This window comes from Castor canadensis, chromosome 15 (assembly GCF_047511655.1).
Source record: "Castor canadensis chromosome 15, mCasCan1.hap1v2, whole genome shotgun sequence".
Lineage (NCBI taxonomy): Eukaryota > Metazoa > Chordata > Mammalia > Rodentia > Castoridae > Castor > Castor canadensis.
Genome location: NC_133400.1, coordinates 4,305,302 through 4,317,725, shown reverse-complemented (window position 1 = coordinate 4,317,725; position 12,424 = coordinate 4,305,302). Strand labels below are relative to the sequence as shown.

The window sequence follows — 12,424 nt, the reverse complement described above, 5'->3', positions numbered from 1 at the left end:
GATTGCACGTTGACCAGGATGCTCAACTGACCAGTCTGCATCCGGGCTGCGCAGGTCGGGGAGCCTGGTCTTCCTATTGGCTGGTTGCGTTATCTTTCCCACAGCACTTCAAGCTCTCATTGGTCAGTGCTGGGGCAGGGGAGGAGCGCTCCATGTGCTGTCAGGCACGTGCTTCCCACGCGGTGGGAGCGGGTCAGCGTGTAAAAGGACGCAGGCAGCACGAGATCGTGTCTAGCTATGGCTTCGCTGGCCAGCACCACTTCAGGCACGGACGATGGCGTCCGTAGGAAGCCTCGCCTGGCAGCCTCGCTACAGATCAACCCGGGTCCTTGGAGGCCCTCAGCCAGCCTGGGCCAAGACACCTGGGGGCCCCTGCCTGACCCCGGTGCAGAGGAGGACAGGGAGCGGAGAGAGCAGCCCCAGGCCCCACTGGAGGCGGTGGCAGCGGCAGGGGATGGTGGGTCGGGGGCAGGCGCTGGAGTCGGGCAGCTCGGGGCAGTGTGGGCTCGGGAAGACCCTGGGGTGGCCGTGGGGAGGTCCTCGAGGGTCTCTGTCCCACCTGCAGGGCCTGCTGGGGACTTCCCGCCGGCTGTCCAGCAGCTGAGCCTGCCGCTCAGAGACCCGCCGCCTGGCCAGGCCGTAGCCTTGCTGGAGCAGTGTGCGGCCAGGCTGGGCCTCGCCCTCACCTTCCGCGAGGACCAGAAAGCAGGTAGGCCTGGGGCCTGGGACTGAGGACAGCTGGTGGGAGGGAGTCACCAGTCATCACGGCAGGGAAGGGGGTTCCGGAGGAGGCGAGCAGGGGTCTCCCTGTCCAGAACATAAGGCTGGTGGATGACTGGTTAGCCCTGGTGAATCAGGAGAGGGATGGGGAGCTGCACCTGAGACTAGGACCTTTCCAAGTAGATGATCTCCATCCTCACACCCTCCCCTGGCAGTGAGCAGGGTGAGCAGCCTGTGTTTAAGGGCACCAGCGCCACCAGACATCTGCCAGGTCATGGTGAGGCCAACGTTATCCCCACCTGGTCTGGGAGGCAGGTGGGACATGCTTGTAATCCTAGCCTTTGGGAGGCTGAGACAGGAGAATCATGAGTTCAAGTCTGGTCTGGGTTACAAAGCGAGACCCTGTCTTAAAAAACTGAAAACCAAACCTAAGTCAGAACCAAAAAACCCACCTGTTGCCCATGAGGGTGAAGGGATATACTCCAAGCTACTGGGTCTTTCTGACCACTTTTTTTTAAAAGGCCAATTACATGTATTTAAGGTTGCCAGGCCAGTGTTGGAGATTCCTGAAGGAGGGGTGGCTCCTGACACAGAGACATGATTAAACACAATTCGTAAGAGAAATAGTAAGGCATGTCAGATGTCTAACCATCACCATACCCTATATCCTTTCCTTTTCCTCAATACACCCACCCCTAACTCAAGCAGAATTTTAATGTGGAGGTTGATTGCAGGCACATGCACCTTACCCCTAAACACGTTAGTGTGTACTTCTTAAGAACAGGGTCATCCCTTATGAAGTAGGATGGTCAAATTCTGGAGATTCAGTACTGATATGGTTCCATCATCTAATTACCATTTGCTATTTTTTTCCATCCCAGTATGACATTACAATCAGCTGGCACCTCCCCCCCTTGTTCTCTCTCTCTCTGCCTCTCTCCCTTCTGCTCTTCCCCCCCTTTCCAACTCTCCCTTCCTCTTCTCTCAGACAGGGTCTCACACATAGCCCAGGCTGGCCTCAAGCTAGCAATCCTCTTGCTTCAGCCATCTAAGTGCTGGGATTACCGATGTGTTGACACCACCCCTGGCCTGTCACACCTCTTTAATCTCCTTTTGTCTGAAACATCGTTCTTCGTCTTACGTGACATTGATGTTTTGAAGAGTTAGGGCCGGTCATCTTGTACACTGTCCTTCCAACTTGGACAGGGTCTTCTTAGGATTGGATTCATGCCCTGCATTATCAGAGTGACGTCACATTTTTGGCAGTGTGTCCCATCAGCAGGTGTGTGAAGGCAATACTCTGCCTTCATTGTAGTGTCACCTTGTGGTTTTAGCACCCATCCATGATTTTGCTAGATTTGGTTATTGCTATGACTGCTGACATTGCTTCTCCATGCATCTACACTCACTGCTTTTGGTGCCTTTTTAGGGGTGCATCTCAGTGCTAATGCTGAGTGCTAAGGCAGGTTCCCTTCCAAAAGGGCAGTCCTACTGAGAAATGACTAGAATGAGCATTGTGAATTTAAATCAGTTCCTACCCTTGACCAGGTGATCCCAGTTCTAGAATTTTCATTTGTCTCTTCTGTGATATAAGTAACACCCGAAATGATTGCAGTGACTAGAAAAACCTTTCAAATGTAGGGTCCCTGGAGGAGAAGAGAAAAGAAAAGTTCATGTCTCCTGGCAGGCAGGAAGCCATCCTGTGCGCTCAAGGGCCTTCATCCCGAGAACAGTGTAGCGTGGCTCTGGAGATGGTTAGGATCTGGGTCCTGCCTCACCTGTGTCAACCACCTATTCTTTCTGCACCTCACCTGTGCAGTAGAGCCACCCACACCTGTTTCAGAGGGGGCTGGCGAGAACTGGCTGAGTTGATTATGGGGCACAGAGTGCAAGGACACATGGGGTGCTTAGTGTAAATGGAGTCCCCACTTAGGGAGGGGCTGGGGTCTCCATGTTATTCGGGATGTCTTCCGTGTCAGGTGTCAGCAGGAAGCCTAGGTAAGAGAGGCTGTCTTCCCACAGCTGAGAAGGGGCGGGGTGGCTAGGTGTGGTCTTCCCCTTCTAGAAAGGGCCTGGGGCTCCTTCCTCCTCCCCTCCTTCCCAGGTCCCTGTTTTCCCTTCTCTACGTGCGTGGAACTGGATGGGGTGGTCTGCCCTGTAGGCACCGCAAGCAGCAAGACAGAGGCCAAACAGCAGGCGGCACTCTCTGCCCTCCGCTACATCAAGAGTCAGCTAGAGAGCCCAGGTACCTGAGCCCCAGCTGGGGCAAAAGAGATCAAGGTTTGCAGCTTTTTGTGGGGGTGCTGAAGTGGCTCTGGGGTATGTGTGGGTGAGCGCGGGTTGCAGCAAGGACTGTCTGGACATCTGCCTGGAGAAGAGTGCTGACCCTGCTTTGATGTACTTTGAAGTTCTGCCAACCCTGGAGGAAGGGACCACTAGAGAGCAGCTCGTGGGCTCTTCTAGGTCTGGAAGGTGGAACCTTTGTCTCCTTGCCTTCTTGGCATCCCAGAGGTTGGGAGAGTAGACCCAGCAGCCATGGGAACAGGCTCCCCTTGCCTGTCTTTCAGAGCCCCCTGGGACCCCCAGCCCGCTTCCACTCACCTCCCCGAGTGTAGGTAAGTGGGCTCTTGGCCTAAGCCCCAGCACTGAGGGGAGAGGCATGGCTTTGGGTGCCACTGAAGCCCTCTGGCCCTTGTGCAGAGAACATCCTGACCCACGAGCAGCGCTGTGCGGCTGTCGTCAGTGCCGGGTTGGATCGCCTGCTGGATGAGGACTCGCCATACCAGGCCTGCAAGGGGACTGTGGCTGCAGTCATCCTGGAGAGGGGTAGGGATTGCGCTGTCTCTGCCCACCTCTGCTGGCCTCCTTAGGCCCTTGTCTACCACTGACCCTTTTTTGCCCTCCATGCACAGAGATCCCAGGCTCCAGGGGCCACACCAAGGAGACCTATGAGCTGGTGGCACTGGGGACAGGCAACGGCAGCTGTGCTGGCTGGCTGGAGTTCTCAGGCCGGCAGCTTCATGACTGCCATGGTCTGGTCATTGCCCGCAGGGCCCTGCTGAGGTGAGGGGCAGGCAGGTGGGCTGTGTTGCAGCAGAGCCAGGACAATGGCCCCAGCCCCTCTCTGCCTGTTGCTCTCAGGTTCTTCTTCCGGCAGCTCCTGCTAGCCACTCAGGGAGGTCCCAAGGGCAAGGAGCGGTCCGTGTTGGTCCCCCAGCCTGGGCCCGGACCCCCCTTTGCCCTCAAGCCCCAGATCTTCTTGCACCTGTACGTCAGCAACACTCCCAAGGGAGCGGCCCACGATGTCTAGTATGTGGGGCTCCCCAAACTGTCTGGTCGGGGGGACCAAGGTCAAAAGAGTGCCGCTCACTCTGGGTCCCTGTTGTGCTCCCCCAGCCTGCCGTTGTCCTCGGAGGACAGTGTTCTGAATAACCCGGCCTTCCGCCTGCAGGCCCACGTCTGTGGGCAGCTGAAGCCGGTGTCCTATGTGGCCCCTGCCCTCCGCGACACCCACGTGGGCTGCCTGTCAGCCAGTGACAAACTGGCGCGCTGGGCTGTGCTGGGGCTGGGTGGTGCACTGCTTGCTCACTTCCTGCCACCACTCTATGCCACCAGCCTCGTCCTGGGTAAGGAACCAGGGGATCAGTGGGAGTGGGCTGTGGGTGGGGATATGGAGTGTGGAGGAGACTCAGGCCATGCCCTGTGCCTTCTTCCCCACAGCTGACCCCTGCCATGACCCCCCTACACTGAGAAGGGTCATTCATGCCCGGCCCAGCCTAGACAGTGCCTTGGGGTCGTGCCTGCCCCCTCCTTACGTCCGCACCAACCTACACCTGTTTTCAGGGCCCCCAGTGGCCCCCTCCAGCCCTGTCCCCAGCACCTGCCAGGGTCTCAGCCTCAACTGGAGCCTGGGAGACCCTGACATTGAAGTTGTGGATGTGGCCACCGGGCGTGTAAAGGCCAAGTGAGAAGGGGTCCTCTGGGGCTAGGCTGGTGAGAGGGCTTGGTGGCAGGGGATCCTGCCTGTGATCGGCATGAAAGACTGAATGGTGGGGCAGGCCAGCAGGTTTGTCCTTGCCCTCTGATCTCTCTGTGTCTCTTATCCATCCCAGCGCTGCCCTTGGGCCTCCTTCACGCCTCTGTAAGGCTGCCTTTCTGGGGGCCTTTCGCCAGGTTGCCCGTGCTCTGGGGAAGCCACACCTCCTGGCCCTGCAGACCTATGAGGCTGCCAAGGTTGGTCCATTCTCCCTCCATGACCCCTTTTCCAGGTCCTCCCATCCCTAGCACGTGGCCTTGCTCACCCCCTCCACCCCTGCTGTCTCCCTCCAGGCCGGACCCTACCAGGAGGCTCGTCAGCAGCTGTCTCTCCTTTTGGACAAGCAGGGCCTGGGAGCTTGGCCCTCAAAGCCACTTGTGGGCAAGTTCAGGAACTGAGCCCTGCTGCCAGAGGCCAGAGGTCCCCAGCAAGTTGGCCCCTATCACAGGGAGGCCCACTGGGATCTGGGGGAGGGGGGTGCAAGATGAAGACTGGGGGGGGTTCCCCTGAAGTGTTTGAGTGCTGGGGGCTGTTGCATGTCAGCTTGAATAAAGAAGCAGTTTCTTGTGGTTTGTGTTTGTTTTTGTGTGTGTGTGTGTGTGTGTGTGTGTGTGTGTGTGTGTGTGTGTGTGTGTGTTGGGAGTAACCGGGAGCTGGTGTGTTTGTGAGGAGAGCCCATTGCCCCATTTGGCATGTGCTGGGCCCTCACCTGGATCTTCTTCAGAATTATTGACCTGACCCCCAGCCCTCCTGTCTGTGTGCTATGGAAGCTGTGTCCCTTCCCTCCATGTGGAGGCTCCAGATCCTCCCTCCATGTGGAGGCTCCAGATCCCCACTCCAGGGTTTGGTCCTGGAGTGGCACTGGGAAGGCACAGCCCATGATGACTGGTTGGAGACTTCAGCTGTGCTGACCTAAGGAGGATGTCCGGGTGAGCACCTGGGTCGGAGGGCACAGGGCGGTGGTGGACACCGCAGTCCTTGCTCCCTGCAGGTGGCTGTTGAGACTGGGAAGGTCCTCTGACTACTGGAGCCTTCCCGCCCCCATGGTGGAGAGGGACAGTGCCACTGCTTCTCTATGCACCTTCCTCCCGTCCCTCTGGTGTGGCAGAGTGGGCGGAGTGCATGCTCTGCAGACCCAGTACCTTGTATTGGGCACCACAGCTTTGACATCTGGGGACCCAGGATTGGCCCCGTGACTCGAGACCATGGTTCAAGGCTTCCCACATCCCCAGTAGTTTCAGGGGTCAGCACCACAGCTGCCATCATAGATGTGCCTTGGAGAGCAGGCCAAGGATGTATGATTTAATTTTATGTGTCAACTGGACTGGGACACATAAAATTAAACTGGACATCCCCACACTTCCTTGGTGTGCCTGAGGCATTTCCAGCAGATAGCAGTGTTTGAATCAGTAGGTGGGTGAGGGAGATGGTTCTCCCCAGTGTGGGCCAGAACCACCCAGTCCACTGAGGACCAAGTGAGGACATCAGAGCTCCTGGTTCTCAGGCCCTGATGCTCCAACCAGGACTTTCACTTTCAGTCTCCTGCTTCTTAGACCTTTGGGTTTGGACTGTATGTCACCAGCTTTCCTGGGCCTTTGGCGTTCAGACAGCAAGAAGGTAGGACTCCTCCCTTATAATACCTGCTTCTGTGTCTGTGTCCAGTCAGTCTGTTTCCCTGAGAACTTCAACTAATGCAGACAGCCCCCTCCCGAGCTCCTGTACTGGGCCAGGCTGGTCTTGATATAGGAACCTGGAGACTGAGTCCTTCCCTCCAGCTGTCCCTGCCACTGGGGGTGTGGCTGTGGCCTGCCATCTGGCCCCATGCACACTGGTAGGCTCCCCCAGAGTGGTGCAGCAGCCTTTGTACACACGGGTCCCATATCCCTAGTCAACAGTGGTGGGTTGACAATACTAAAAAATACTAGTTCTGAACTAGTATGAACTTTGCCCTCTTGTCATTCCTGGAACAGTGCATTGGAACAGCTACTTGAATAGCATTGACATCACATCCAGTCTTGTGCGTAACCTGGGAGGATTTAAAGTACACAGGATACATTTGATGTAAATTCTGTGCCATTTTATACATGGGACTTGAGTGTCCCTGGATTTTGGTATTCTCGGGGATCCTGGAACCACTACCCTATGGTTGGAGACCCTGCCCAACAGATCTGTTCCGGCAGCTGCTCCCTTGGCTTGTCCAGGGCCTGCTCTCCCTTTTGCTACCGCTGCTCATGTGGGGGAAATCAGGAGTGGGAGAGGGTGAGGGCCCAGCAGGCCCAGCTAGTCCAGCTGACAGCTCTCCACAGGCTGCTAAATTCAACCTTCTGCCACCTCTGCACAATGCATGTGACCATCACAGCATGCAGGTGGAAACTGCAGGGTGAGGCTGGAAGCCTTCTGGAAGAACACCTGACCTGAGCTCTCCTATCTCAGTTGCTGCCCAGGGCAGCTGCTGGGTTCCCTCTGGTTACCTGGGGAGAAACTCAACCCTTCCTAGCCCAATTTGCTGACTTACAAAAGGAGGACTGGGGTATGTGATGGCTGAGTTCCTTCCTGGCCTAGCTGTCCCTGCTCTGCCCTCTCCCGACTGCTGTAAGTCAGAAAGAGCCAGTTCTGGAAGGAATCATAGGTCTGTCAGGGATAGCAGGGTGAACAAATGGCCAAAGGGAGGGCAGGAAAGGAGAATCAGTGGAAGGAACACCAAAAGAGGGGAGCGAGGATTCAGGAGCACACAGGGGCTGAGGGAAGGGTATGAGGCAGGCAAAAGCTGGTAAGCACTGATTCCTTGTTTAATGAGAAAACAGCTCCACTGTTTACTTTTAAATAAGTACTGTTCAAGCAAATCAAGTACCTCTGAAATAATCACTTTCCATGGGTATAATTTTTCAGGGATGCAAAGGGGTTTCTGAAACACCCAAGCCTATTAATTAGTCCACTTTTATTACACATTGTTTATCCCGGGAGATAATGAAATCGATTGACTATTTGTACTGAGATGGTGACTTCAGCCAGGTCCAGAAGTGCACCAGCCATTTTGGCTTGTTTTACAGCCCGAGCCCATGGTGCTCATTAATCACATTATCCCCAGGTAAACAAGTTATTTAAAATGACATTAACTGCTGTGTTCTGCCAAACAAGTACTATTTGTCCTAGCTGCATCTATCTGCCTGTCCAATCTCCTCCCGCCGTCTGTCTCTCGGCATTATTCGCCTGGTTCCTTTGACTCAGCTATTTATTATTGCAGGGTGATGGTGAATGCCACTTTTGAATGGAGAGTCTGTTCATGTCTTTTTGGCTAATCCCCTGGGGGAAGTTGCCAACTGTAGCATATTTAAATTAGGAAGTGATGGAATCTAGCTGGCTCACTCTATGCTGCTCCCTTGGAGTGCCTCCCCCCACTTCTAGCTTCCATCCTCCACAGCCCTGGGCTCCCAGAAGCTTTGCTGGACCCTGGGCACCCTTTGCACCCTGCTGCCCCAGCATAGTCCTCTTGGGGTGGAGGACAGTGAGTGGAAGTGGCACCTGGGAAGCCAGTCCTCAGTTTACCCACCTGGCAGGCAAGAGTTAGTCACAAACATGCAGACTGCAGGCTTCAGGGGGCAGTGGCTTTTGTCAGGCCCCCTCTTGGGTCTCCTGCATGGAGGTACCCAACAGACAAGTGCTGGGTGGACAGGAAACAAACTGCAGGGTCTCCTTACAGAAGTGCAGAAACTTCCAAAACAGGACTTGAAGACATATTGAAAAGTTCCCTTGTGAAAAAGCTCCCAATTCACAAAACAGAGAAGTTCCCTTGAGTAGAAGCAAAGGTCCTGTTCTGTGAATTGTCAGCCTGCTCCACGGCCCAGGGTGAAATCAGCATTTAAATACATAAAATATGGTTTTAAAAGATATTTAAAAAAATATATATATATATATAGGGTAGGCACACAGAGTTGAATGAGGATGGGTCCTTATGTCCCATACAGAAAAGTTAGCTGGAATCTGTGCCTAGACCTAACATCAGGGTTATGACAGTAGAACTTCATGGCCTTGAGCTAGGTGAAGCTTTGAAAGAAAAAAAAAAAAAAGAAGAGGTACTCCACAGACATGAAAAGCCTTTGTGCTTCAGAGGGTCAGGAAAGTAAATGCTCAGACTGGGGAATGTATTTGCAAGTCATCTATCTGATAAGGGGCTTGTATTTACAATATATAAAAACCTCTTACCAATCAATGACAGACAACACCATTAGTGAGCAAAGGGTCTGAATAAACATTTCTCCCAAGACCTTGAATGGCCAAGAAGTGGTGCAGAGATGCTGTTGGTAGCTAACCACCAGGGAAACGCAAATCCAAACCTGCAGGAAGTACCACCCAGTCCACAGCAGGCTCCAGTGAAAAAGAGCAGCAAGCAGAATGCAGAACCTTCTCACCCTGCTGCTGGCCGTGTGAAACAATGTAGCCACTGTGGGAAATTGCTAAATGTAGAATTACCATAAGACCCAGCAATTCCTGACAGAGTACAACATATCCATACAAAAATGTATGGCAGCCACATAGCATCCCCAAAGAGGAAACAGGCCAAGCGCCTACTGACCAATGAATGGCTAACCAAAATGTGGTGTGTGAATACTGTGGAAGTCTCCAGGCATTTATAAAAGGACAACCCATCCCAAGGTCTTTACACAAAGCAAACAGTCCACTGCCTGCAGCAGGTGTGGGCGCGGGAAGACAAGGAGTAAGGACCTGGGTGGGGCTTGGGAGGTTGTGGTTCTGTGTGAACCAGGGTATGTGCTAATGCACTTTGCTTGGGGGGGGGTCTTAGCTAGAGGGCCAGCAGCAATGTGCTTCCTAATGCACTGTGGGAGCAGACTTGCCTCTTGAGGCAGATGAGCCAGGTGGCCAAAGACTCTCAGCACTGCCAGGACTGCAGGCCAGGGCGGGCACGGGAACAAGAACAAGACCCCTGTGGGCTCTGATGCTGGTTTTCCCAGGAGCCACATGGTCCCTAAGCATGGTGGCTGGAGGAGCCAGATGCCTGATGTGTACAAATGTCCTTGGGCTTCAGTCAGCGGTGCAGGTGGCACCCCTTGCTCCCTGTGTGTGGGGGCAGCAGGTGGATCTCAGGACAGCGTCATGCTCTTCTGTAAAGTGTCTAAGAGTAAACGCTTCCAGCCTGTGGGCCACACAGTCTCTGTTTGCTACTCAACTCTGCTATAGCTGTGCAAAGGCTGCTGTAGACACTACCTGAGTCAGTGGGCCTAGCTGTGTTTCATTAAAACTTTATTTGCAAAATCAGGCTGCAGGCCTGACATAGCTGGCTGACCCTAACCTTAGTTTGGGCTATGGGGCATTTTTAGAGGAACCTTTCACATTGGGCAGCAGGCGGGGGCTGGACAGCATAGAGAACATGTAGGAGGCATTTGTGGCTGACCTGGCACTGCCCTGTCTCTCCTGCACATCTTCCTGACCGGGATTCCAGCTCCCAGCTCCCTTCTGGGGAAGGCTGAAACATGGGCAGCCACCAGCCTGGAGGAAGAGGAGCCAGATGTAGCAAATTCACTGCAGTTTCTTCACCCACCCAGGTCCATCAGAAAGGACAAAGGACAGCTTCAAGGTGCATAGCAGTGGTTTGGTAACAAGAGGGCAGACCTGGAACCTGCAGACCCAACTTTTGGGGAAACTTGGGATGATGACTTTCAGTGCCTGTGGTCCTTATTTGCAAACTGAGGAACACATGTCTCCCTCACACAGTTGTTTGGTGGATGGAATGAAATAAGGAGCATAATTTTTTGGGGGGGGTGAAACTGGGGTTTGAACTAAGGGCCTCCCACTTGCTAGGCAGGCACTCTACCACTTGAGCCACTCCGCCAAGCATAAAGTCTTGTCTCAGGCCTCACACATGGGGGACCCTCAAAGACTGGGGCCTTTTTTTTTTTAAGACATATTTTAGAGCAGTTTTAGGGTCACAGAAAAATTGAGCAGAACATTCAGTGATTTCCCAAACGCCCCCTCTCCCTCCCATCCCCTTAGCAATATGCATTCAAGGCTCTGCTGTGTCTTTTCGTGTTTGGTGGCTCATTTCCTTGTAGTGCTGAGGCAGGGTAGATCAGGGAAGCCAAGGCACAAGGAACAGCAGCCAGGGACTCAGAGGTGAGCACTGCATGAGGGATGGGTACAGGGCACTACTTGCCTTGCTTGAGCTTCACTCCTCACTCAGCTGCAGCAGTGAGAAGGAGCCTATTCTCCCCTGACCCTGCCCCCTGTCCCCTGCCCAAATGCCCAGATGATCACTACACTCTGGACACTGAGCAAGAATAGCTTAGACACTTATCCTGGCAGGAAACACTTGATAAAATGACTCCTTTGGTCACAGAAGTGTTTGTAAAGAAGGAAAAAACTACCTTAAGGAAGGTCACCTGGCTTAAAAGGAGCATCCAGTGATACCCAGCCTTTGCTTAAAGGGATGCTCTGACATCTGTCACAGTGACCTGAATTTAGGAAATTGATCAGGCTTGGTATCTCTGGACTCCACCAAAAATGTCAAAACAGTGTGACAGCAAGAATGGTTGAATGCTCAGGTGTCCAGAGCAAGGGGAGCACTTATTCTAAGGATAATTTGAGCCAAAACCCAGCCTACCTTTCCACCACAAACACCCCTGATGGTAGATCACTCAGTACACCTCTTCTCAGGTGTGCCGCACCCATGTCTGATGTGCACTGTCCTGTCCTTTGCTTTGCTTTTCTAACAAACTTCCTTCGTCTCTACCTTGATGTGTCCTATTTTTTTGTGTGTGTGTGACAACGTCACCAACCAAGTATCCAAGGGACAGGTAGAGGCTTCCCCCCTTTGGAGGCCTCCCTAGAGCTTCGCCAGTCTCAGCAATCCCCCATTGTCAGATGGAGCATTATTGACTTCTCACTCACCAGCTGGAGGGCATCCCAGCTGCCTCCAGGTTTGACGACTATGAACACAACTGCTATGAATATCCACGTGCAGGTTTTCGTGCGGCTTTAACGTTCCAACTCCTTTGGGCTTTTTAAAAACAAGATGCTGCCTGGTGCGGTAGTGCAATCCCAACACTTGGGCAGCAAGTGGTGGTGGGGGGGGCTGGAATTGCTGAGGCAGAGAATTGCAAGTTCAAGGCTAGTATGGGCTATGTAGCAAACCTGGTCTCAAAAAGCAAGGGGTTTGAAAAGCCGTCAATGTGGCTAAGTTGGTGACACGTGGGATTCAAGGACCCTTCTCTGCACGTCCCATGTGTGGAACCCGCAATGTCTCCCTGTTACGATGGAGCCTTAGATGACTTCACACGCTGCTGGAGTGCCACTGAGGTCTTGTCCTGCCCTGTCCATCTGTGACCATGACCTGGCCTGACCCCATCTGGGCGAAGCCACAGACCTGATTCTTTCCTTCTCTTCTTCTTCCACCTCTTTATTTATTTAGGTATGTTTCATACGCTATAAAATTCGCCCTTTAAAAGGGCACAATTCAATAGTTTTTAGTATGTTCTCAAAGGTGTGCAACTGTCACCGCTCTTGACTTCAGGAACATTCTGTCACCCTGTACCCATTAATAGCCTCTCTCTGTTCCCTCTCCCCCAGTGCCTGACAGCCACTCAGCTACTTTCTCTCTGTGGATTCACCTATTCTGGGCATTTCACATAAATGCAGGTGTTCAAAATATAACCT

General features: G+C 53.5%; 1 protein-coding gene across 1 annotated transcript; it reads left to right on the top strand.

The window, feature by feature from the left end:
* Window positions 1-237: 237 nt before the first annotated feature.
* On the top strand, window positions 238-5,154 carry Adad2 (adenosine deaminase domain containing 2). Its single transcript, XM_020168379.2, has 10 exons — window positions 238-709; window positions 2,825-2,965; window positions 3,288-3,335; window positions 3,421-3,546; window positions 3,633-3,783; window positions 3,862-4,029; window positions 4,117-4,346; window positions 4,441-4,684; window positions 4,833-4,953; window positions 5,050-5,154. Exons 1-10 carry the CDS (start codon window positions 238-240, stop codon window positions 5,152-5,154), a joined length of 1,806 nt encoding a protein of 601 aa, XP_020023968.2.
* Window positions 5,155-12,424: the final 7,270 nt, after the last annotated feature.